General features: G+C 45.9%; 1 protein-coding gene across 1 annotated transcript; it reads left to right on the forward strand.

Moving 5' to 3' along the window:
• The first annotated feature begins 418 nt into the window (after positions 1–418).
• Positions 419–13,729, forward strand: LOC142577920 (alpha-tocopherol transfer protein-like). The gene is made up of 3 exons (XM_075687359.1): positions 419–601; positions 10,617–10,727; positions 12,960–13,729. The coding sequence occupies exons 1-3, from the start codon at positions 521–523 to the stop codon at positions 13,140–13,142; spliced, it is 375 nt and encodes a 124-aa protein (XP_075543474.1). The 5' UTR covers positions 419–520; the 3' UTR covers positions 13,143–13,729.
• The last annotated feature ends 10,521 nt before the right edge of the window (positions 13,730–24,250 follow it).

The raw sequence follows: 24,250 nt of genomic DNA on the forward strand, positions 1-24,250 counted from the left end.
GAGAGAGAGAGAGAGAGAGAGAGAGAGAGAGAGAGAGAGAGAGAGAGAGAGAGAGAGAGAGAGAGAGAGAGAGAGAGAGAGAGAGAGAGTAGATTTCATGAAGAGAAACGAGGAGAGGTCGACCTGGAAAGCGTCTCTCCTGCTTTCTACTCCTCACTAGAAAAAGCGGAAGTGGGATGATGAAACAACTTTTTTTGAAAACGGTGAGTGTCAGAGGGAAGTAGGAGACACAGGGAAAGGTAGGTGGCAGGTGATTATGTGACGGTACAATGAGGAACTATATAGACGTTGTCCAATGTGTGTGGGTGTGTGTTTCCCTAAGGAACGTTCAGTATTCAGCAGAATATCACTGCGCCATTCTAGTGCAAGTGCGATCCATGTCAGAGCTATTTTCACTCTCCCTCCAGGTGCTTGGAACCCTGACATCTGTAGCCTTTTGGACTTTACCAGAGCAGGGCTTCTGTTGACGGGGAGCTGGCTCCTTGAAGATGTTGCATCAATATGTGGAGTCGAGTGCGTCATGGACATGAAGGGACTAAACATCCGTCACGTGACGCAGCTCACACCAGCGTACCTGATGAAATTTGCTAGCATTATGCAGGTACAGAGAGACAGCTCCGTTCTCATAGCACAATCTGCCATTATTGTCAATAAGGGGGCTGCTAGTTTCCCCGCAATATATTTTCTTACTCTTATCACATTTCAGCGCTGATTTTTCAAGCAACCTATAGTTTGATAATGCAATAGCGAACAGGCGGTGTCTATGAACGCTTGTGTTTCTCGTATTTTTCTATGGAAGGGCAATGTTAATCATACTTAGCTTTAGCCCGACAAAATGCATTGAAATAGCGAGCACTTAGAAAACAAGTACAAAATACAAATTTATTGTGGGTAGGTATTGGTTATGCCCTTGGCTAAAGAAAAGAAAGATATCAAGTTATGGGGCTGCTCAAAACTACGCAATATACAATATCTACTAAATAGGATAACTAATGGCGGTTGAATAATGCCAGAGTTAGGGAATATCCAGATACCACGGTCATACTGAAAGCAACGGACAACAATTTTTCGCGGATGATTGCGCTTCGTTGCCTAAAAAACTTCAGTTATTATTTTTCAGTCTTTTGTTCTCTTTTTTTCTCGTAGTGTCCCCGTTTTTTCGGCATTCGCTTTTCGTACCGAGTGGGCCGCACAACAATACCCGTCGGGTACCATTCCGTCCTAACTTTGTTGAGGTAGTAAGCAATGTTGCACACGTTTCATTTGTTGTCTCGTAACGTTGGCCTCGATTTTGATAGAATTAGAGGTGGATGTCGGAAGGACTTCCCTTCTTATTCTTGAAATTCTGTCCACTTCTTAGAAGGAAGTGTTTGGGCGCACATTGTCGTGCCGCAACATTATCTTTCTTGTAGCATCCTATCACGCAATAAGCGAAGGAACTTTTGCACTGTTTTAACGAGTATAGCTACACTTAAATTTCGGTCACCTAAGCTTTCAATCCCCAGAGCTGCACTGTGCCCCATTTAAAGCAGTCTCGCTATTTGTCGCTTGTTACTCGCTCGTCTTGTTTAATGAGTGCATCAATGGTCCCCAGGTCGAATTCAGTAGCGGCTGCCCGATGGCGACCGTTCCGAGGCTCATGTTCAACACTTGTATAGCCATCTCTAACATGCATCATCCATCTTGGTACACTTTTCGAGCTCATTCACGCGTCGCCATGCGCTAGCTGTAGGCTCTTATCAGCTTCTGCAGCTGAAGTTTGCTCTTTTACCAGAAATTCTATCACCGCACATTGATGAAACGAGACTTTGCTTGCTGTAATTTCGCTCCGCATACTGGTGGCTAGATTACGTAACCTTCTGATACGAAATAGTCATCCACGATTGCAGAAAAAAATGGAGCCACGTAACGCGAAATCAACAGTCGGTAAGAGGCGCCCTATAACCTTAGCTGTTTATTAATTACTCGAACAACACCCAAAATTGTGCTATTGTGACAATTTACTCACAGAGGACCCTTATCATGAGAAGGAAACTTACAGAAGAATAAAAATGGGTCGGAGTGCATAAGACAGGCATCACCAAATCCAAATTGAGGGCTTACCACTGTCGTTGAAAAGAAATGTGTGCAATTGTGGCATTCTATCAGTGCTAACATAAGGCGAATAAAATTCGAGGTTAACAAGTTAAGGAGTGCACAAAGAGCGATTGAACGAAAAAATGTTCGGCGTAAGTTAAAAAACCGGGAAAGAGCGGTGGGGATCAGAGAGTAAGCGAGAATAGAGGATGTTTTAGTTGACGACAAAAGAAAGAAATTGAACTTGCCAGGCCATGTAATGCGTAGGGCAGGTCACAGGTGTGCCATTAGAATCACAGAAAAGGTGCCAAGGAGAGGGAGAGAGAGAGAAAAAACTTTATTTGTAATGAGAGGGGGTGACTTCCTCGTATGGTGGAGCCCTCAGTTCCGGGCCCCATTGGCTCGCGCCACTCCGCGTGCCCGCCAGATCAGCCGTCGCTGCTGTTGCTAATCTAAGGTTGTCAACGCAGTCTCCCAGGAGGAAGGGGAAGGTGAAGGAATAAGGGAGTAACCCGGAGGGTGTGGGCACTCCCAGGTGCAATGCTATTACACTGTGGGCTTTGCTCCACAATAGGGACAGTATGCGGGATATATTGTGTGGGTAGAAGAGGTAAAGATTCGAAAAGAGGCAGGGAAATGAATTAGTTTGAAGCTGTCACCGCGCGACGGCATCTTCTCGGTTATGGGAATTATGTGGGTGGGGGGGAGTGTCTCCTGCTATCTCTGTAATGTTGTAGGATTTCAGTGTAGTTCAGTGGTTCTGTCGGTGCGTCGTCTGGGTTGGACTGCTCCTCCAATGACGCCCGGTTAGCGAGCTCTCGGGCTACCGCATTAGCGCGTTCATTACCATGGAGAGAGGCGTGTCCAGATGTACAGACTATACGCAGCCTGTTTAGCGCTGTGGGATGTAATGATGTAAGGATGCCATATGTGTATGGTGTCGCCCTTCCTTGTGCCAAAGTCCTGGAGGCGGTCTGTGAACCTGTGATCACTGTGATGGGTCCATCCGGTGCCCATATGGCTGAAGCGTGTACGATGGTTAAAGCGATAGCAGTCTCTTCCGCTGTGCCACTGTCCACAGTGTTGAGCGTGGCCGAAGCCCTCAGAATGTCTGTACTATCTAGTACGACTAGACATAGGGCACGTCTCTGTGGTTAGTGGGCCACGTCGGTGTGTAGGACCGGTGTGTTCGATGTGCCATCTCCAAAGAGTCGAGCCAGGGCTTGGGTTCTTGCCTTTCTTCGGCATTTATGACGGTCAGGGTGCATATTCCGGGGAATTGGAGCCACTTGAATTTTGTAGCGAATGCTAAGCGCAAGAAGTGTGCGGTCTTCCTGTTGTGGTTTCCTTGGTGTTTGGTATCTTAGCCGGAATTACATGAAGCACCATTGCGTTGTTCCTTGGAGACGTTGCCATTGGCTGTTAAGATGACCTTCGACTAGTTCGCGTGTGGTGTTGTGCACCCCGAGTCGTAGTAGGAGCTGTGTGGACGCACGTTGGGGTAGTCCCAGCGCTACCTTTAGCGTTGTATGGAGGAGGTAATCATCTGGTGCATCTCGGTCTGAGTCAGGTTATGATAGGAGATGTGGTAGGTTAATCTGATAATTATGATGGTTTGCACCATTCGGAGTACATATTTTTCTTGGAGTCCTTGTCGGCGGTTAGTAACGCACTTTGTCACGTGCGTTACTTGGGTGAAGTGCAGTGGAAAATAACAGACACTTAGGTGGAGTGACGAAATTAGTAAATTTCCATCAGCAAGTAGAAATCATCTAGCGCAAGACAGGCACGAGCGGAGATTGCTAGGAAAGGCCTTAGTCCCGCAGTGGACACAGAAATAGACTGCTCATGATGAAAATGATATCTCGGAATCAAATCGTCGGGTTCAACACACCAAGGGAGACACGTAATATGATAAACGCCGCACTGAGTGCCTCCCAACTAACTTGGAACACCTCGAGTTCTTTAACGTCTACCAAAACAGAAGGGAACGAGCCCGTTTGCATTCCTTCTCCGTCAGATTGCTGCGGCCGTGGCAGGGAATTGACTTGATGACCTCGTTCTCTTCAACAGAATGTCATGTTCACTCAGCCATATTGGCGGGTTTCGCAAATCACTTAATTAAATCTGGTTGTTTTTCAAGTCATGTATACGCTTAGCAGAAATCTTGACATGGGCGTCATTCGAACTTCCGGGGAAACGCATTCGAGTGTTAGTTCACATTTTAACCAACACCTTCCTTCCACGAACACGGTATGAAGCTCAGTGTAACACCAGTGCATTTGATGATCTAGTTGACGCACAAATAATTCTAACTACGTGGCAGTGCCAGGATTCAAGCTGCGTAGGCATAACTCGAGCGCAAACTGGCTTCAGTTTGGATATTGCAATACGTTCCCTAAAGTGATTATGAAGTGAAATAGCGTGTTTTAGTTAAATAATGTGTTCTTGTTTGATTGTCACTCATTTACTTATGTACACAGCTCTTTGCAATGCATTTCCAAAAACAATATTCGGCCCGTTGCATTGTCTTAAGAAATTTCGGCTCTTGCCATTTAGAGCAGTTGATATAGCCGCAATTATATTTCTGTAAGGTATATATTGATCGCGCTGCTGACATAATAGCAAGCAATAAACCTTTCTTTCTGAGTAATAGTGGTCGCTTGTGCAAATATGCGCGAGTGATATCGAGTAAACGATATAATAGGTTCGTTAACAAGCACGCACCCACTATAGGCTGGCAATATTTCACTTGGGTGACGTCACTTCTCTTCCATTTAAGCTTCAGATTCGCGTGCTAAATTTATGCATGAAGCTCACATTTCATAGTGAGCTTCCATTGCCACTAATATTTTTATCGGAGCCTATAACTCACGACAAGGTCTCAGTCAAAACGCATTCACTTGTCTAATTGGACATTAATAAAGAAAGAAGCAATCCAACTTGAAGCTTTCCTTTTTTGGTGCAGCCATAAGCGTTGGTGGCATACTCAAGAGCAGAACTGATAGTTGGGTGGGTTGGTACGAATTCACAGTAAAATATTTAGCGCGCACAATTGACAAGGACACAGTGAAGGGGGACACACGAGCGCTTACTCACAGCTATTTTGTTTTCAGAAAGATACAGAACATGTATACCCCAGCTATCAGCGCTGAGCATGTGCAACAAGAGTGGTCAGTAAAACAGAAACAGATTAAAAACTAATTAAGAAGGTTCATCCAGTATTTAAAAAAGCAGATTCATTTTCAGTGATTGCAAGCGATGGTTGGCTTATGCATTTTTCAGCGCACTTCTTGATATGAAATGCTTCTGTGATTTCACGTGTTAGCTTGTTTTTATCTGAAAACAAAATGTTAGTGTCAAAAATACCGGATCCCAATGACATAGATTGGTTCGACAAGTGGTTCGACAGTGGTTCGACAAGTGCGAATGATTTTCTTTACCGAGAGAACGTTCATGTTCTTTTAGACGGGTGTTTATGCACCGACCGGTTTGTCCTATGTACATGTTGTCACAGGTTAACGGACGCCGGTACACAACACCTATTCTGCATTTCGTGAATTTTTTTATCTTCTTTCAGACCGCAGCTGCATTTTTTTACCCTATTGTCTAACTTACTGGAAATAGCTTGGCACAGTTTTTGCTCCTTGTTAGGAGCGCTGAAAACCACTTCAACGCCATACCGGCTGGCAACATTCTTTAGCCCATGGGAAAAATAATGGACGTAAGATACAACTGCAAGGCACTTTTTGTTCGTGCTAAGCCTGTTCCTTGAATCTGTGGGTTGTACGCCCTTTACTATTTTTATTACCTTTGCGGCCGCTCTTACTATAATGTGTTCCGGGAATCCCACTGAAGCTAGTCTTGTTACCTGATTGTCAAAGCTTTCTTTTATTAGGTGGCAACAAGATTTTACTAAAGCAGCCCGAAGGCAAGACACCGCAATTTCGCTTTTTACAATCTTCCAATGTCCTGATTTGTACTGTAATATGGGCTTTTTTCATCTAGGGCTGTACATCCAGCATGTGTGATCAGGTAGCAATCGCAGAGAAAGATCTAGAAACTGTAGTTCGTTTTCTTTGGCAATCTCACAGGTAAACTTAAGGCCTAGGCCACATTCATGGAACACTTTCAGTACATTAACCACACTAAAGCCATGGTCTTTCCCATAAAAAACACCCAAAAAATCATCAACAAATCGGAAAATTTTTGCCAAGCTTCCTAAAGTACTGTGAATACTTTGGTCTACACAAGCTAGAAGAATGTCGCTTAGTATTGGGGCTACCTTGGAACCTATACATATACCTGATTTTTGCACATACATTGCTTCATTCCAACCGGCAAAAGTAGAACTAAGATCAAAGAATAGTACTTCCATAAAGCTTTCCACGGGTGCTCCGCTGTTATTTCTAAATTTTACTTCATCATTAACTTCGCAAATGCACATTTAACATTTTTAACAGCTCTGTGAGGGGAATCGAGTAAAATAAATCTTGTACGTCAACACTGAAGGCGCTGCATCGCTTTGTTTTGTTTTCCCTCAAATATTGTGCAACAGCCTCAGAATTACAGATTGCTAGCGGATCGGGGATTCTTAACGAGGAAAGCTCTTTCTAGATAAACGATGCTACCTGCTGCTGCCAAGTGCTTCTTTCAGTAACAATGGCTCTGAACGGCTCTCCAGGTTTGTGCGTTTTACATGATAACAACACTTCAAGATGCAGGCCCTTTGCTTTTTTGACTGAGGCAGATAGGCTTTCTAAATTGAGGGAACGCAGTAATTCAATAGAACGCTGTTTTGTTTGGCAGGCTTAACATCAATTTTCTTGAAATTTTTATCCATTGCTTCACAAGCTTCTTGACGAAACATGCCATCAGGTAGGACAACAAAACATCCTTCTTTATCGGCGGTACGAACGCGTAACCCTCTAGAAGCCAAGTCTCCTGCCACTAGGTTGAGCCGGTTGGGACTCACACATGCAGTTTTTGCCTTCGCAATAGCCTCTACACATTCAGAAACACACGAAGAACGTGCAAGGTGGCGATGCAAACAGAAATGCCCTCGGGCTTGCTTATAGAAAATGAAAGGCAAAAGAATAACGATAGCTAGGACCACGTTAAAAAGCTTTAAAATAATGTACACACTTAGGAAAATTGCACCCTTAAGGGTGTTTTCTCGTGTTTATAACTCACCGTGTTACACGTACAGAAAGTATCATAAGAAGGCAACAAACACTGACACCAAGGACAACATAGGGGAAATTACTTGTGCCTAATAAATGAAATGAAGAAACGATAGATTAATGGAAATGACAGTGGATGAAAAAACGGCCGTGGCTTAGCTTGGTTAAGCCTGGTGATTGTGAAGCAATAGTATACACAGATGAGTGTACACTATCCCTGTTCAGACAATTATCCCTGTTCAGAGGAGTGAGATGTATCATTATCGTAGCGCCCCTGGTGAGAGGAGCGGGAGTTAGGCCGCCGTTGGTGGCTACCGCCTCGCCTCGCGACGGCGTGAGATGGGGCCCCGTTTTTACACAGCTGGTGTGACGTCACTCTAGGTCACGTGGTGTGACGTCACGCAGCGAGGTCACGCTAAAGGTCAATGGTGCCTACCACCGCCTCACCACGGAACGGGCTGAAGTGCGACCTAAAGTAGTATTGCTTCGCAATAAAAACAACTTGCCGCAGATGGGAAATGATCCGACAACCTGCGAAGGTTTTGGGATCGCACAACCTTGGAAGGTTGGGGGATCGTTCCCCACCTGCGGCAAGTTGTTTTTTCATCCACTTTCATTTCCATTAATTTATCGTTTTGTTATTTCATTTATTAGGCGCAAGTAATTTCGCCTATGTTGTCCTTGGTGTCAGTGTTTGTTGGCTTGTTATGACTAAAGCCCCTCTTTACACGTTTCCGCCGACCAGGTTAAGTACCGCCAACTTGACCTCCTCCTCCACGCTCCTCTCCCACTCACCCCCTTAGCTTCCGGCGCCAAGCGGAACTTACGTAACTGCAGCTTCCTGTTCCGAGTGGAAGTGACGTTTTGTTTTTTAGCGTTGTTTACTTTCGCGTCGCTGGAGAGGCTTTAATTGCACCAGCTGCGGTTCCATCCAAGAACCACCGCCTATTGTAACCAGCGATCTGCTAGTGTTCGCTGCTTCGCGTCAACCTGCGACTAGTTGTGGCACGAGCGACAACGTACAGTGGAATGTAGTGCCTGGCCGCTTGGAGACCAGTGCCGTTTTTCGTGCATTTGGAAAACAGCGACCGCGAACTACTACTTCAGCGGAATACAACAGCTTGTCCCCTTTGCATTCTTTTTATGGTGACTGCCACAGCTCTGCTAAGCACGCGCGGGCGTCTCACCATCGTCTAACAGCAGTCAAAGCGGAAATTCCCGCAGCGCAACTCCAGGAAGCGGAAACGCCGAAACCGGAAATACCAGAACCGGATTTGGTGTGAGGGAAAAAGGCGGCGCACAACAAAGGTTGTCGCTACTTAAGAAAGCGGCGGTGGCGCGTGGATGCAGGGGTTTTAGTTATGACATCTTCTGTGGGTGTAACACGGTGAGTTATTCCTGCAGTTATTCTGGTGAGTTATCCTGCAGAGACCAATAAATGCTTTGATTATGATGATGATGACCCAAGCGCCCCACCACCACAATAATATTTGCGTTATCAGTGGTAGGAGATTGCCCTGGACGCACTTGGGGATGTTTATTCCAACCGGTACAGCACGAAGCAGTGCAAGGCTTACTGCGCACCATATTGCGCTAGCCCCGATGTTACACGAGGAAAAAAATGTGCCTTAAGAACAATGATTGGCTTACGCGTTATGATTCACTGACGATTGCCAGTTGATGTATCAAACAACACCGACCTGAAACTTCTTAAACAAAGCGAGAGGTAAAAAGCGAAAGCCAGCGTGGGAAATAAAAGAAAAAGCGATGCCTTCCTACTTTATTACCGGGGACGCCAGGTAGATGAAGTAGGAGGTTGAAATCCATTGCCTACTGTGACCTTATGATGTGCTGGAACAATGACTTCGAACAAACCGGTGCGATATATACACTTGCGGCTTTTTGTCTGCTTGAAATCTTGAAGTGCCCGAGCACCCTTAAGTACTGGAAGGTGTACGTTTCCCACTAAATGCACTTTCACCACCCTGAAATTAATGAACCCTAAAGGCGTTCTGCTAACGAACGCACCCATGTTAGAAATTTTGAGTAAAAGCAAGGGTACGTAAAGGTTGTCTCCACTTCTAATTCACCCTAGTGGATGTAATTTTTCTGAGTGTGTAGACACAGAGGAGCCTCCGTGCAAAATTGGGGGTTTGCACTACGAGTGGAAGCATCACGAAAAGCTCTAAAGTATAGCTGTTTCTGACATTGAAGCTGAGAAAAAAAAACCGCCGTTACTGCTCGGCGAATGTGACCTATGATCTAAGGCGCGGTTTCTCGCCATACTCTTCATGAATGTAACTACACATCTGCGCAAGCTCTGTGGCACCGCTGCCTACTCGACGTGCGTGTTTTAACGGGACAGCGTTAAGGAGCTCGTGTCGCAGAAAAGCCGGTGTCGTCGGCGTCGTCGGCGTTGGCCGTGAGCGATAAATCCCAGCAGGCACTTCATGAATAAAAAACAACTTGCAAGATGGGCTGGGTGGGAATCGAACCAGGGTCTCCAGAGTGTGAGACGGAGACGTTACCAATGAGCCACGAGTTTTCTTTTTCTTTATTGCAACTGAGCCACGAGTTCGATGCTTCAAAGCGGTACAAAAGCGCCTCTAGTGAACGCGGTGTTGCCTTAGAAACGAGCTGTTTCTAAGGCTCAGGCGTGCGTCGCTTGCTCAGGCGCACATTTCGTTGTCGCGCCGAACGCTGCGTTGCTCGACGCTCACCGCGTCGGATGCGGGGCGCGTAGTCGCTGCGCCGTAGCCCATTGTCTTACACCCCTTGGCGGGTCGACGGGAACGCTGTCGCGTTCCACTCTTGAAGGCGAAGCTTAAGCGTCCTCCGATTTTTCATTGGCCTCCGTGGTTTCCCAGGCGTTGAGCCGCGAGCCGACGCGAGTGCTCAGCACCTGGGGCGAGCTGGGACTTACGTCACAGTGCCACCACTAGGGGCACGCATTATCTACTCAGGTGCTTCTTTAAGGGCTTCTAACCAAAAAAAGATACAATTAGAAGTTCTGTGGTTTCGCCAACATTGGTTCAGTGGTATTATGCTACTCATCTATACGTAATTTAGCCGAAGTGAAATTTTGTATCATTTGGCATTTAAATGCACTATTTTCTCAAATTATAGAGGGATTTTTTCTCGAAGATCTGAGAGCTAATGTGTGTTATCTTCAGTCTCAACCCACCATTGAAAATCGCTCGACAGTAGCCACGTTAATATAAATGCCTTATTCCAACGTACAGGACAACATATTACCCGACGCCAGCCTAATTTCTCGTTTAATCCGCTTTGTAGTGATCATTTTTTTTCCATCGGTATTAAATGAAACTGATCATTTTGTGAACTAAATTTCCACAGGACTGCTGGCCCGTACGTATAAAGGCTGTCTACATAACAAACCACCCGAAGATCTTTGAACTCATCTTTGCAGTGATCAAGCCGTTCCTGCGCAGCAAGCTGCTAAGCAGAGTGAGTGTGCTCTGTTTTTCCCTCCAGCTACGTTAATTCTGCCAAGTGGGCTCATATGTGCACGCGCGTATGTGCCTGAGATTCGTCACAAGCTCCCCTGGAGTCAGCTTTACTGTCCAAGTCCGGAAGTTCACCGCTTTTAGGGCGTTGAAATGTCCGCAAAGGTTTAGCCGTTCATATGGAGCAAGCTGATAGGCTTGTTTGATTTCAGCCATTGTTAGCAACGTCTACATAGTTATTTGGTCAACTGCGCCAAATGTAAAATCATCTCTAAGAAAAAGGCGCCTTTCTCTCGGACGTCGTACCCGCGTTATATGCCAGCAGTGCTGTCGATGATGATGGTGACTATTGTTATTATTATTATTATTATTATTATTGTTGTTGTTGTTGTTGTTGTTGTTGTTGTTGTTGTTGTTGTTGTTGTTGTTGTTGTTGTTGTTGTTGTTGTTGTTGTTGTTGTTGTTGTTGTTGTTGTTGTTGTTGTTGTTGTTGTTGTTGTTGTTGTTGTTGTTGTTGTTGCTGTTGTTTCTAGTGACATAGCCTTTCAAACGGGGCGGCGACGAATATGCCCGTAAGCCGCTTGAGCTAATCAAGTCTTACTATATCTACAAGAGCTTTCATTGTTCATTCAACGCCATCTTCAAGCGTTAGTGCGTGCGCCAGCTCCTCCTTCTCTTCACACAGCAATTGTGGGGAGAATGTTCAGCATCCTCATAACGCTGAAGCCAGCTAAGCTGCCACAGAATAATACTCCGCCATAATGAAAAGGCTCACTCAAGGCAGCAGCTCAAAATTTGAACTATATAATGAAGACCACTCTGTGATAGAGTCAGAGAAGTTATTTGAAGGAATTAAGGCAGAGAGGTCGGCCTGAGCTCGTGCGCTCTAGCCTGCAGTTCTGCACAGGGGGAGAGTGAACGCAGATGAAAAGGCGTGATCAGGGATGATGATGAGTAGAGGGCTGCACGAAGGTGAAGGAAAGTTCATTATTCTGATTATCAAAGTCCAAAATGTCATTCAGAAATGTCATCTGGCTTTCAGAACTTGCTGTCTATGACGTTTTGACTGAGACGTACGGAAAAACTTGTCAATAAAAATTATTCGTTCCACCCTCACACTGGCGCAGAGTGCACAGAACTAGAGTAATGATCAAGTTTGCTCAGATGTTTCAGGTTTGGTCCTTGGAGCCTTATTTGTGATACCGCCGTGGTACTGTGTACTTGAGCGCAGTTCGAACATTATTTGTTTATCGCCTTCGACATTTGGCACCATTCTCCACTTTAGGTTGATTTCAAGAAAAGTCGGAAATTACGTGCATGATAAATTCTTTTGACCAGGTACCTAAAAAAGAAAGTGCAGTAATGACGCCTTGCTGCGATAGCGATTATAGGGACACTTGAGAATTTTGAGACGCCTCCTTGAGAATTTTGAGAGGGCACTCTTCCTGCTGCACTGTCGCCACCACGTCATCATGAAGCACCATCTGAGGAAAATCAACGCAACGCTACATCTTGCTATCGCTTTCAATGATTCGCTGCGAAATGGCAAAACTTCTTTAATTATTACCTTTAGGACACGTTCAAATTGTGATATGAAAAACGATCAGCATACGAAGTCATGTCTGCTTTGCAATACTTATGCCACTTTCGGGATACCCTTCCTTAAAGGGATTTACCATAGCTATGGGCATTTCCACGTCACATTTTCTCAAAACCATCCCTCGAGCTGTTCACAACAGTTAACTCCAGAACGCCAACAAATTTTGGCAGATTTCGAAAGTGAAAGGGAAAATTTATTTCTTTTTTATGATAAGAGAACAAAAGGTAAGATCCTGACAAGGCCGTGTTCAACCGTTGGGGCCATATATATCGAAAGGGATGCTATAGCCTTAGGAATTGTGGTAGGAAGACGCGAATTCAGTAAGCTTCGGCTTCAGTGTTGCAAGAGGAAGTATGCCTTGAAGGGAATACCTAAAAAGTTTTTTAGCGCACGTTCTTATTCATATATATCACGCGATTTCTCGTAGGTTTAATTTCCGTCTGTTCCAGAAATCGGATGTCACATGCAATTTTGTACCCTTCTGAACTAAAAGCAGAAAAAAAGCAAAGCATGTGGTGTGCTGAAAAATTTAGACATAGTGTAATCTACACGGGCGCTTATACAAAATGAAGCCGCGACACAGAGGTGACACCCTGTACTGAATGTTTCTGCTGCAACTTTTTTCAACCCCAGGTCCACTTCGTAGGCGACGAAGCTTCTAAGTTTTGGGACCGCTTTCCTGGTGACCTCGTACCAACGGAACTCGGTGGGAGGTGTGAGCACTTCGATTATGATCGCCAAGAGATGTTGGTGCACAGCAGAACCGGCTTCTTCGAAAGCTTGTGTGCCTGCGGATACAAAAAGAACAATGCCTGATAAGAGATTAATAATTTAGTGCCCGACATTCAACGAAGCTGCAACCATTCCCATAAATATCAGCCAGCTCAACCGAAAGGTTGCATGCTGTGGCTGAACTTCTGTTCACAGAAAACTGCGCCAGTGTGCCTTTGTCTCTCGCACCAACTAAGAAGATCGCAGAATTACATCCCGGACTTGCACCTTGAGAACTGTACGGCTCATTCACACATGGCTCCTCAAGGCTTGTGTGTTTGGAGAAGCGCATCCTCCTGATGGGTGTTATCATCAGTGGACCAGCACCACTGCTCCTTCCCATCTCTTTCTCGCGAACCTCTTTCTTTTTTCTTTCTTTGTTTTGGTGTCATCCCTAATAAGTGAGGCGTGTATCAATGACTCAATTAGCAGAGCCTTGGTGTTTCGTCAATATACATTGCAAATGGCTAATATACATTACCTGCGATTTTCCAGCAATCTTTACACATGGTCAAAAGGAAGTCTTGCATACAACTTCAGACTAGGTGTTTAAAACCATTCATGAAATCAATCGTTTGTTTGACTTGTGAAACTTACTTATGGACACTGAGTGATATCTGTCAGATCAGCTTTCGCGCACTTTGTGTTTTGTTTTCGAACATACAAATTTTAATGGGAGAATTTATATTGAGGTAGAGCTAATAAATACACTCAGTTTATTTATCGACCAAATAATCGCGATTTTAAAGAAAACCTGAACTTGCAAATGCTCTGCTCCAACAGCTCGTTTCATTTTCACTAGTGTTACGGTTCACTGTGTACGGCGATGAACCACCTGAGAAACGTCGTGCCTAATCGTCACGCTCGTCAACGTGAAAAGTGTTGTCCGTGGGGTGTGTATGACCGAATTGTGCACCAATGCAAATCCTACTCTCCTCTATCCTCCGTTCACTACCTCTACGCGAGGGAGGGTTTTTTTTCTGTATTCCTCTGTGGGGGTTGACCAGTGTGCAGACAGGGCCCTCTACCAGGAAACAAGAGAGAATGAGGCTGCCCGGGTGGTTTAGGGTATAAGAAGGTCAGCGAAACACGTCGTTTCTGCCCTTGCCTGCCGGAACGCGCACGTTGAACGTGCCTGTACTTTCTGTCTCAGAGCGCAACGCTCACCTGTGACGATGTAATAAATTTCTGTTATTGTTTTTACATCACCTTGTCTTCCCTGCCGAACCCTCTCCGACGTTCACTCGGGTTCGAGCTCCAAACAGACGCTGTTGAAGGTCACAGAAACTCCGTTCCCCTAACTGGTAGCAGCCTTAACACTAGATAAGAAGTATGCTCTCTGACTGAAGAATTGCTAAGTGGTGTTGCTGCCAAAAATCTATCAGGTGTTTTCGTGGGCTCGTGTTCCTATCAACTATCACGTATTTCATTTTGCAGAAATTTCTCGTTACTTCAAACCAACAGTTATGGTGCATTCAAAGGTAGATTTCAAGCGCTCAGAGTGCTTATCCGGCGCACGCTGAATTCGGCTGCTCGAAATCTAGTGCCCCAAACGCATTCATCTGGTGCTTCTAAAGCACCACGCTCAAGCTCAGAGCTCTCGAGGACTCTCAGCTTCGGCCTGGCAGCCGAGACGTAGTCGTCACTTGTTCCTGGAAATTTCGTAATTGTTATAGCCTGTGCCATGGCTGTCAGGGGTGGGTGTCTTTGCGGCTGTGCGCTGTGGCAACACCGCCTAGAACCATCTTTCAGGCAGGCGCGTCAGGTGACATCACGATGTGGCCCGCCGGCCGACCACGGCCAGTACAGTCATTCGCGCACATTAAATCAGCTAAATTCTCACTGCAAACATTAACATCAACACGAAGCATTGCGCATTTGTACTACTGTGTGTTTTGCGTCATGTACTAGGACGAATCCTTTGGTTCTATTCGTTCATTAGTGAAAATAAGATACATAGAAGTGATTACGAATACCCGTGCTATTCTACGTGACTTACACTATTTTTCGACATAGTCCTCACACGGGTTCAGACGTTTGTCCAATCGCAGCATTAAATTTGAAATGCCCCTGTGGTAGAATTCGTCCGGCTGACTGTGGAACCACCGTCATTGCCTTGCAAGGAACTCTATTGTTTCTTTTTTTTTATGTTCAACACAGTTTTCTAACTTTTGGACAAGAGATTAAATGGCATCAACGAGGAGAGAACAGCTTTGTGGTTGATCCGACAGTATGCAAAACTTTTCTGAGACAACGAATGAAGAATTCAAATCGCTGTTACTGTTTGGCAAAACACTGCCACCTATAATCTGGGCTTTATAATAGCAGGCACTGCGAGAAAGGGTACCTATAATCTGGGCTTTATGATAGCAGGCACTACGAGAAAGGGTATCGAAAATTCTGAAAGACGCTTTCAGACATAGCCTGCACTCCTCAACAATGTGGAGGCACACATTCATTTCATGAAGAGTTGAGAAGCGCATTTTCTTTTGATTCGCTTTGTAGGTTCTCATAGATTCCTCGAGCGCCCGAGTGAGTCGTGAAGCCTCTTGCCGGCTCCTTTTCACATCACGACCCTCGCGACGGCTTTGTTCTGGGCACCCACGGTGCCCAGAACAAAGCTGTCGGGCACCCACGATAGGCACCCACGGAACAATGCTGGTGCAGCATCGCGTCGCAAACGGGGAAACGACCACTCCAATTTCCGAATTCTTCCTGTCCGTGAATCAGTGTAAGATGTTTTCGGCTCCAAACACGAAACGACAAAGTGCACCACGAATACCTGCGCATAACCAGAGAACGCGTTGTCAGTGAGCAGCAAGTTAACATGATTAATATCGTCGCTATGACTATCACGGAATCAATGCTGTGCTCTGAAATCCGACGCTTGCCTTTTCTAGTGGCATGCTTGAAGGCGCTCTTCAGGTTGTTCGTTGTCGTTTATTTTCTGGACTGTTTCCATTACACGCACAATTTTTCATTGAAGTAGAAGCATCGGGTTGCGTAGAATCGGCGATCAGCGCAAGACGCGTCTGGCGCTTCTTCATCCGACGCCATAGGACTGGGATGAAGCGGCGGATAAATTCCTAGTCTGATGACACTACTTTACGGTAAATTAGTTTTTTTACCATAAAAGAACCATAGAGATTATGGCTCTAAAACACCGCAGTAAAACGGGTGGACATCACCTGTGAATATTAGCGCTGATGAGCTGCAAAAAAAGTCTTTACAATGTCGATACAAAATCTTTCCGAGGAAGGACTCCGATCCATTACCTGCGTGTGTTCTAATTTTTTGGGGATTCAAACATTTTCGCCTTACTACCGCTCAGATAATCGCAGCTAAAACATGGCACGCAAGACTTGTTATGCATTCCATCTTCAACTTTTCACATCACGCAGAGTCAATCCGCTAGCGGAGAAGCAATGCTCCTCGAGGATTTTGCTGCGGTGTTTGCTGTGGCATTGTTTGTCCGCCACGTTTGTTTATAACAGCAGAAGCGGTGATGTGTTTCCTCTTATAACCTCCGGCTGTTTTAGCGAGCGGCTGAACGCTCGGTTCCCGCACGCTTTCTCTGGCCCCGATGTGGAGCGAGAAATCGTTTCAGTAGAGTCAAAGCTGAATGTACCATTAGTAGAGCGCACACGTTGGCCGGTTAAATGTGGCTGCAACATGGGGGGGGGGGGGGAATTCAATCGCAGAAAGAATGAGGTCGTTGTTCGAGAGCTTCCTACGGAGCCATAATCGATATTCCTTCCATCAATGCATTCATCCCACAGAGCCAGCAGCCGGAGTGAAAGAAAATACTGAACTTTTTGAGCATCATCAGGAAAGGCAAGCTGCAGGAATTATTTTAGCTCTAACAACACCACCAAAGCGCGAAACCGGAGGACCGCAGCCCGTAGTAGTTGTTTTCCTCAGTAAAGCTATGCATAAACAAAACAAACGCAACACGAACGACGACACCAGTGACTGATTTATTAGAGGACTTCCGTATTTTTTTTTTTGTGTGTGTTTGTGGGAATCCGCAGGAAAAGTACCAGACGGCACTAAAACATGGTTTATTCCATGTTACAGCAGCCTAGCTGCTAAAAAGCAACATAATGACAAACACAACATTGCAGTAGAAAATTCTCGCACCAGTATTGTGGCAGGCGCTTGTAATCACATACAGTGGGCGAGAGTAGCTGGTGATATTGGCTGTGTGAGAGAGAAGAATCATACGTATACTGTCGTCGCGAGCACGCGTGTACGAACGTGGTACAATTTCAATGCGATCAGCACTCATTTGAACTTCACCCAATTTGCGGTAGGTATCTAACATCGTTCACGCACCCGTTGACCCAATTTAACTACTAGCTTGGGCCACTAGCTACATTAGCTGTGTGCTGGCCCGGTAGACAACTACGGTCAATGCCTATGTGCCCGAGCAGACAACCTAGACCCTCGGCACTGTGTATGTGGTATTGATAGGTGGCCAGTTTCGGCCCATCCCCCAGAATGGATGGGCCAACGGTAAACAAAGGTATACTGCCCTACATAGTACGTTAAGGCAATATCGCCCCATCCGGAACGGACCCATCCGCGTCGATCACGGCCGCTTGATGGATACCATTGCAAAGAAGTGGCAGCCAGGATATCAAGGAAAATGAATGTTGTCACGGAGTTTCAACTGGGGTGTTGTAATTACAAGAAGACATACTATGTCGTTGTATCACTCGGTGTTGTGGTTGGCAGCCGGATTGCCACTTCGTGTGTCTGCTCACATGCCAATAAGTTTTCGTAATACACGAATGAAACAGGGCTACAGCACGGGGGATACAATAATCATCGTAATATATAAAACATATCGCCAAACATTCACTCATCTTGAGAAAGCTTGTTAATGGCTTTAACGTCGCCAATCACCTGCAAAGGGTGGATGTGACGCTGAATTTTTAACTTTTAACTTCCAAAATAAAGGTATGCTGGCCCTTCCAGCGTCGCAGCCGTGGGGCGGATCTTCAAGAATGAAGCACAGCTGTACACTTGACGCGACGGTGTTTTTGCGCGACGCCAAGTGCAAGGAATAAATTAATGTCCTATTGGAAGGCCACCGGACAACCGACAGGGGACGCGATGCTGCTTGTGCATAATATGCCAAGCGAGTCAACGTTCATGCCCTTATTCCAGTGTTCGGATCCGTAAAAGATCGGGAAAGCATCTTTACATTCCGAGAGACAGTCGCGCCCAACTTTTGAACATTCTTGAGATAATTTACAAACATAAACGGGGCTATATCTTTAAAAACAGGAAAGCTAGAGCCAATCACATAGCAAAACCTCATTTACGTTAAATACCTTCACCCAGCGAAGACCTTCGAAGGAAATAGTTTCGTCGCGTAGCCAGCATACCTGGGAAGTGTCCACAGGCAGGAATAGGATTGGCGAGTGATGTGTTCATTGACAGTGTGTAAGTTTAGAGCACGGTGCACACTTACTGAATCCCGTTTTGTGATTTCATGTGCCTCTTTATACGAGCTGCCACGACATCACCAGCTAGTCACGCAGTTTCTTTAAGGCTAAAGGACCCTCCATAACTTCGTACACTTGGCGAGCACTGATTCGTGTCTAGTTCTCTGAACTTTGTAAATGAGCGAGAAATCAAACCGCCACTGAGGAGCCCCGCTTAACCACAGCAGGGAAACTGCAGCAAGCTGTAGCGTTGGAAATCGAGGTCGCGCAACGGGCGACTCATGGCCAACAGCATACAGTGAACGTCCGCGAAATAACCTTGAGCGCAGTCGACCGGTTGCAAGGGGTATAGAAAACAAGGGAGTGTCGTGACCTTCTCGCACACTGCTCGATCGCTGACGATAGCGTCCGATGTTAACGTTCCAATGAGTCGTCATGCAGAAAAAAACGGCAAAGGGTGTTGCAGGCACACGACACAGCGGCGCATCGCGTTGCAGCGCTCTTGTTCATTCTTTGTGTGTCGCTGTGATCACGCCAGCTGCTGGCACAACGACACGATAGAGTTAAAAGCCGCAGGGCCGAGTGGGAAGTTCTTGTTCTTGTCTTCCTTTATGATGATATGTAGAAATGGGTAACAAAAATCGGGGTCCGGGTGCGTGTAGTGCAGGAGGAAGCATTTGCGCAGGACAGAAATTGAGTGACCCCCCCACCCCTTCTTCGCTGCTCCTACTGCTGAATTACTTTGAAGCTGCCCCTTGTGAAGCGAGACATGATATATGTACGTCAATTTCAGGCACAGTGACCGGTACAGAAATAATTCACGACTTTGCAAGTAATCTACAAATGTGCAGATAGCGGGAGTGGTAGTAGTGTTTGTAGTACCCAGGCGATATCTTAAGGTTCAAGCGTATACAGCTTCGTAGTCCATTGGAGGTCTTATTTTTGTTGCATTCTATTTACGTGTTTTGATGCTTTATTTAATTTCCATATGCTTGAAGCCGCTTAATGATCATGCCGAAAGATTCTAAAGTATGAGGACAAAAAAATTGGATTGGATTGGAAAAACTTTAATAAAAGTCCTGCAGGACGCACGTCAGCGCGCAGTGGGCGTCTCCCACGCAGGTACCTACAGGGAGTACCTGGCGGCCGCTGCGCGAGCCTGCTGGTCTTGTAGGAGCGGGCTTCGTATGGTATTCTCCTACTTGTCAGAGGTAGAATCGGGCGGAGCATTTCTGCACTCCCAGAGCACGTGTGCGAGTGTCGCCGTGACCCAGCACGAGGGGCACGCATCGTCGGGGTAAATGTCCGGGTAGATGATGTGTAAGCTGACGGGGTTTGCATAAGTATGTGCCTGCAACAAGCGTAGCGTTAGCGCCTGCGGCCTGTTCAATTTGTGGTGCGAGGACGGGATGAGGCGTCGTCCCAAGTAAAAGTGTTCCGTGATTTCATTATACGTCACTGGGGCGTCCCCGTTCGCCTCCAACTCATCGAGACACGGTTGCCCGGTGGTGACGGCGCGGTCGGTAAGCGCGCGCGCAGCATCGCGGGCTGTCTCGTTGAGGTTAGGCAGGGCGCCCGGGATCCGACCCAGGTGCGCAGGAAACCAGATGACGGTGTGGTGTTTGAAGGTGCTCGGATCAGCGCCGCGGAGGATGCGTAACGCCTGGTCGGAGACGACTCCTCTCTCGTACGCTTTGATGGCCGGTCTCGAGTCGCTCAATATTGTCTTTCGCTTATCGTCGAGCATTGCCAGGGCTATGGCCACTTGCACCGCCACATTGGGGTCACGTGTGCGTACCGTGGCGGCGTTTAAAGTCCGTTGCCAGGACGAGACCGCTACCGCGGCGTAGGCTCGGTTGCATCGGTAGGCGGCTGCGTCCAGGAAAGCGGCGTCGTCCGCTTTCTTGTTTATTCGTTTGAGGAACGCGGTGGCCCGGGCTAGGCGCCTGCCTCGATTGTGTTCCGGATGCACGTTTCGCGGAATGGGTGCGATCGTGATCAGGTCGCGGAGCTCGCGGGGAACCAGCGTAAACTCCGGTGGATCCTGGGCGTTCGGTGGGAAGTACCCGAGTTCGTGCAAGATGTGACGGCCGGTCTTGGTCATCGTCAGTCGTATCATCTGCGCTCTCTCCTGAGCCTAAGCGATCTCATGGAGCGTATTGTGCACCCGAAGCTCGAGGAGTCGATACGTCGGCGTGGTGATCTGGAGCCCAAGAGCTCGCTTCACTACATTTCGGATGAGTGTATTGAGCTTGTCACGCTCTGATTGTTTCCACTTGTGCATTACTGCGATATATGTAAAGTGACATAGGACGAACGCGTGTACGAGAGGCAGCAGATTGTCTTCTTTGAGGCCGTGGTGAAGGTTGGCCACTCTGCGTACGAGTCGTATTGCGTTGTCCGTCTTTGTCGTCAGCTTGTGGACCGTTTGGATGTTTGATCCGCCCGCCTCGATAATCATTCCCAGTACCGCGATGGAATCGACCGTGGGGATTGAGCGACCGTCTCGGGTGCGGATGGTGATGTTGCGCTCGGTCGGTGGTTTCCATCCCTTAGGCCTTTTGCCTTGTCGTTTTGGGCAGTACAACAACAGCTCCGATTTGGCTGAGGAGCTCTTGAGGCCCTTGTGGTCGAGGTAGGACTCGGCAGTTTCGACTACCTCCTGCAGAGCGGATTCGATAAAGCCGTCGGACCCCGCAGAGCACTAGATGGTGATGTCGTCCGCGTATACCGTATGGTTGATTCATTGTATCTTCGAGAGGCGTTCAGAGAGCCCAATCATCACCAGGTTGAACAGCATCGGCGAGAGGACGGAGCCCTGGGAGGTGCCACGCTGTCCGAGCTCGAGTTCTTTCGACGTGAGGTCTCCGGCACGGAGCACGGCCTTGCGACGGGTTAGGAAGGAGCGGGCGAACTCGTAGAACCAGCGCCCGAGCCCTAAGTCCGCGATCGCCGAGTTCTCGATGTTGTCGAACGCCTTCTCCAGGTCGAGGCCGAGATGGCGCGGGTGTCCCAAGTGGCCCCGGCGTCTATGATCTGGTGTTTCAGGAGAAGCATGCGTCGAGAGCCCGGGTCGGAAGCCAATCATGTGGTGTGTGCAACAGTCCTCGTCTTCGAGATAGCGGCCGACTCTGTTGAGTACGACATGCTCGGCCACCTTACCCACGCATGACGTGAGCGAGATGGGGCGAAGGTTATCGACGCCAGTTGCCTCGCCCGGTTTAGGAATGAGGATCGTCTGGGCGAGCTTCCAGGCGTCAAGTAGCTCGCCCCGCCCCCACACGTCATTGATGGCGCCCGTGAAGTACACGACCGAGGGATCGTCTAAGTTTCGCAGGAGCTTGTTGCTTATGCCATCGGGGCCCAGGGCGGAAAAATGATGAGGACAAAAATGATGAGGACAAAAAAGTTTTCTCATACTTTTTTGTTTCTGCTGGGCGTTTGGATCGTACAGTCCCGAAGTTACTCCCGCACGTAAGCACTGCTGGGAAGTATAAATTCAGTGAAAGTGAACTGCAACAAGTTGATTGATTGATTGATTGATTGATTGATTAATTGATTGATTCTATTACCAAATAAAACGGCTGTCCTAATCGCCCTTGGTTAAGACCACTAGCAACAGGAGGCCAATTATTATTATTATTATTATTATTATTATTATTATTATTATTATTATTATTATTATTATTATTATTATTATTATTATTATTATTATTATTATTTCCGTAAGAGCCACGAGGCAACAAGGAATCAGCGCAAAGATAGTCAAGGGGTTGCTGTCATTGTCATTCCTCACCTATATGATCGGTTTTGTCTGATGCCTTTTGCACACCATCTTCACCGTCCCAACCGTCATCGGCTCAGAAGACAGTGAAGGCACTTGTACTTTCTGAGAACCTCTGGTTTGTACGATGAAACAGACTGATAAGAAGCAGAATAATTAAAATGGCAGCACAGAGTGTCGGTATTGTTCAAGAAAGGTGACGTTAATGAAACTAAAAATTACAGACCCATTTCTATACTACCTGTTTTTTCGAAGGGTCTAGAAAAACTGATACTAATGCAGGTTTCGAAGTTTTTCGACAAGCACAGCCTAATTTCTCCAGCCCAGTTTTGATTTAGAAAACGATGGTCTACAGGATTAGCACTACTTCATCAAAAAGAATTTATTTTATCGCAATTTGAAATTAAGAACATTGTCCTTGGTATTTATATTGATTTTACTAAAGCATTTGATTCCATCCTTCACTCGGTTCTACTTGATAAGCTTGAAACCTACGGTATTCGAGGGCACTGTGGAAGCCTTATACAATCGTATCTTGATAATAGCTATCAGTATGTTGAAATAAACAATAGCCGCTCAAATGTGAAACATATCACCAGAAGCGTTCCTCAGGGTAGTATTCTTGGCCCGTTCCTGTTTATTGTATATATAAATGACTTCGTAAATATCTATAAATATGCGAAATACGTAATGTACGCAGACGATGCGAGTATATTTTTTTCATCACCTGACTCTAGTAGCCTTGAGAATAAAGCTAACACTGCTCTGAAAATTCTTCATTTATGGTCAAAACAAAACTGTCTACACATCAATATAAACAAAACAAAAGCAATAATCTTTAGGCCCAAATCTAAGCAAATAATCAGTTCCATCAACCTTGTTTATGACCATGTAAACATAGAAATTGTAGATAGTTTTAGAATACTTGGAGTTACTTTCACACAAAACATGCTTTGGGACATGCACATAGAATCGATATTGGGCAAATTATCTCGTGTAGTTGGCATGATAGTGCGGCTGAGACCACTATTACCTTACAGAATCAAGGTTCTTGTTTATAACACCCTATTTATTTCTACACTTTATTACTGTCTGCTCGTGTGGGGTACCACATAACGTACGAATCTAGAAAAGATACATATACTTCAGAAAAAGTTTTTGCGAGTACTATTTAACCTGCCTTACAATGCCCACACATCAAACTTATTTCCGGAAGCAAATATAATACCCGTGTTTAACCTTTATCATTGCAAGTTAAGTCAAACTTTCAAACGGGAGGTAAAAGAGAATTTAAAGTTTCTTCATGAGTTATCTAATCTCACCAGGAACACACATTCTCACATCACAAGGTGTACGGAACAGTGGAAGGTAGTCACTCCGCGTGCCAATTATTCTACACAAAAGATATCATACACACTACCAACACTTTTAAATTTGTTTCTCAAATCAAGCCTTGATATTTATACAACTGTTGTACGAGCTTTACGTCAACATTTTGTCACTCAATCTTTCTTAAATAATTGAAGAGCTTTTTTCAGGTAATTTGTGTTTTTGCGTTTATTTTTGTGCAAATTTCACATGTCGTCAATTGCTATGTATATGTATCTCCTGTTAAATCGCTGTTTGCCTTGTAAAGGAGGCTGCGGGCTCTAGTCAAGTCGCTTGCCTCTAAAGCGACTTTTACCCGCAGTCTCCTCCATCACTGATGGAAATAAAGAAGTTATTATTATTATTATTATTATTATTATTATTATTATTATTATTATTATTATTATTATTATTATTATTATTATTATTATTATAACGAAGCAGGAGAAACTACTTATCTTTCACGTTTTCTGGCCCAAAGATTCCTGGGGGAATAATAATGTCTGTAATCATGGCAAGGACAAGCACAAAAACACACCGAGTCAGAA

This window comes from Dermacentor variabilis, chromosome 4 (assembly GCF_050947875.1).
Source record: "Dermacentor variabilis isolate Ectoservices chromosome 4, ASM5094787v1, whole genome shotgun sequence".
NCBI lineage: Eukaryota > Metazoa > Arthropoda > Arachnida > Ixodida > Ixodidae > Dermacentor > Dermacentor variabilis.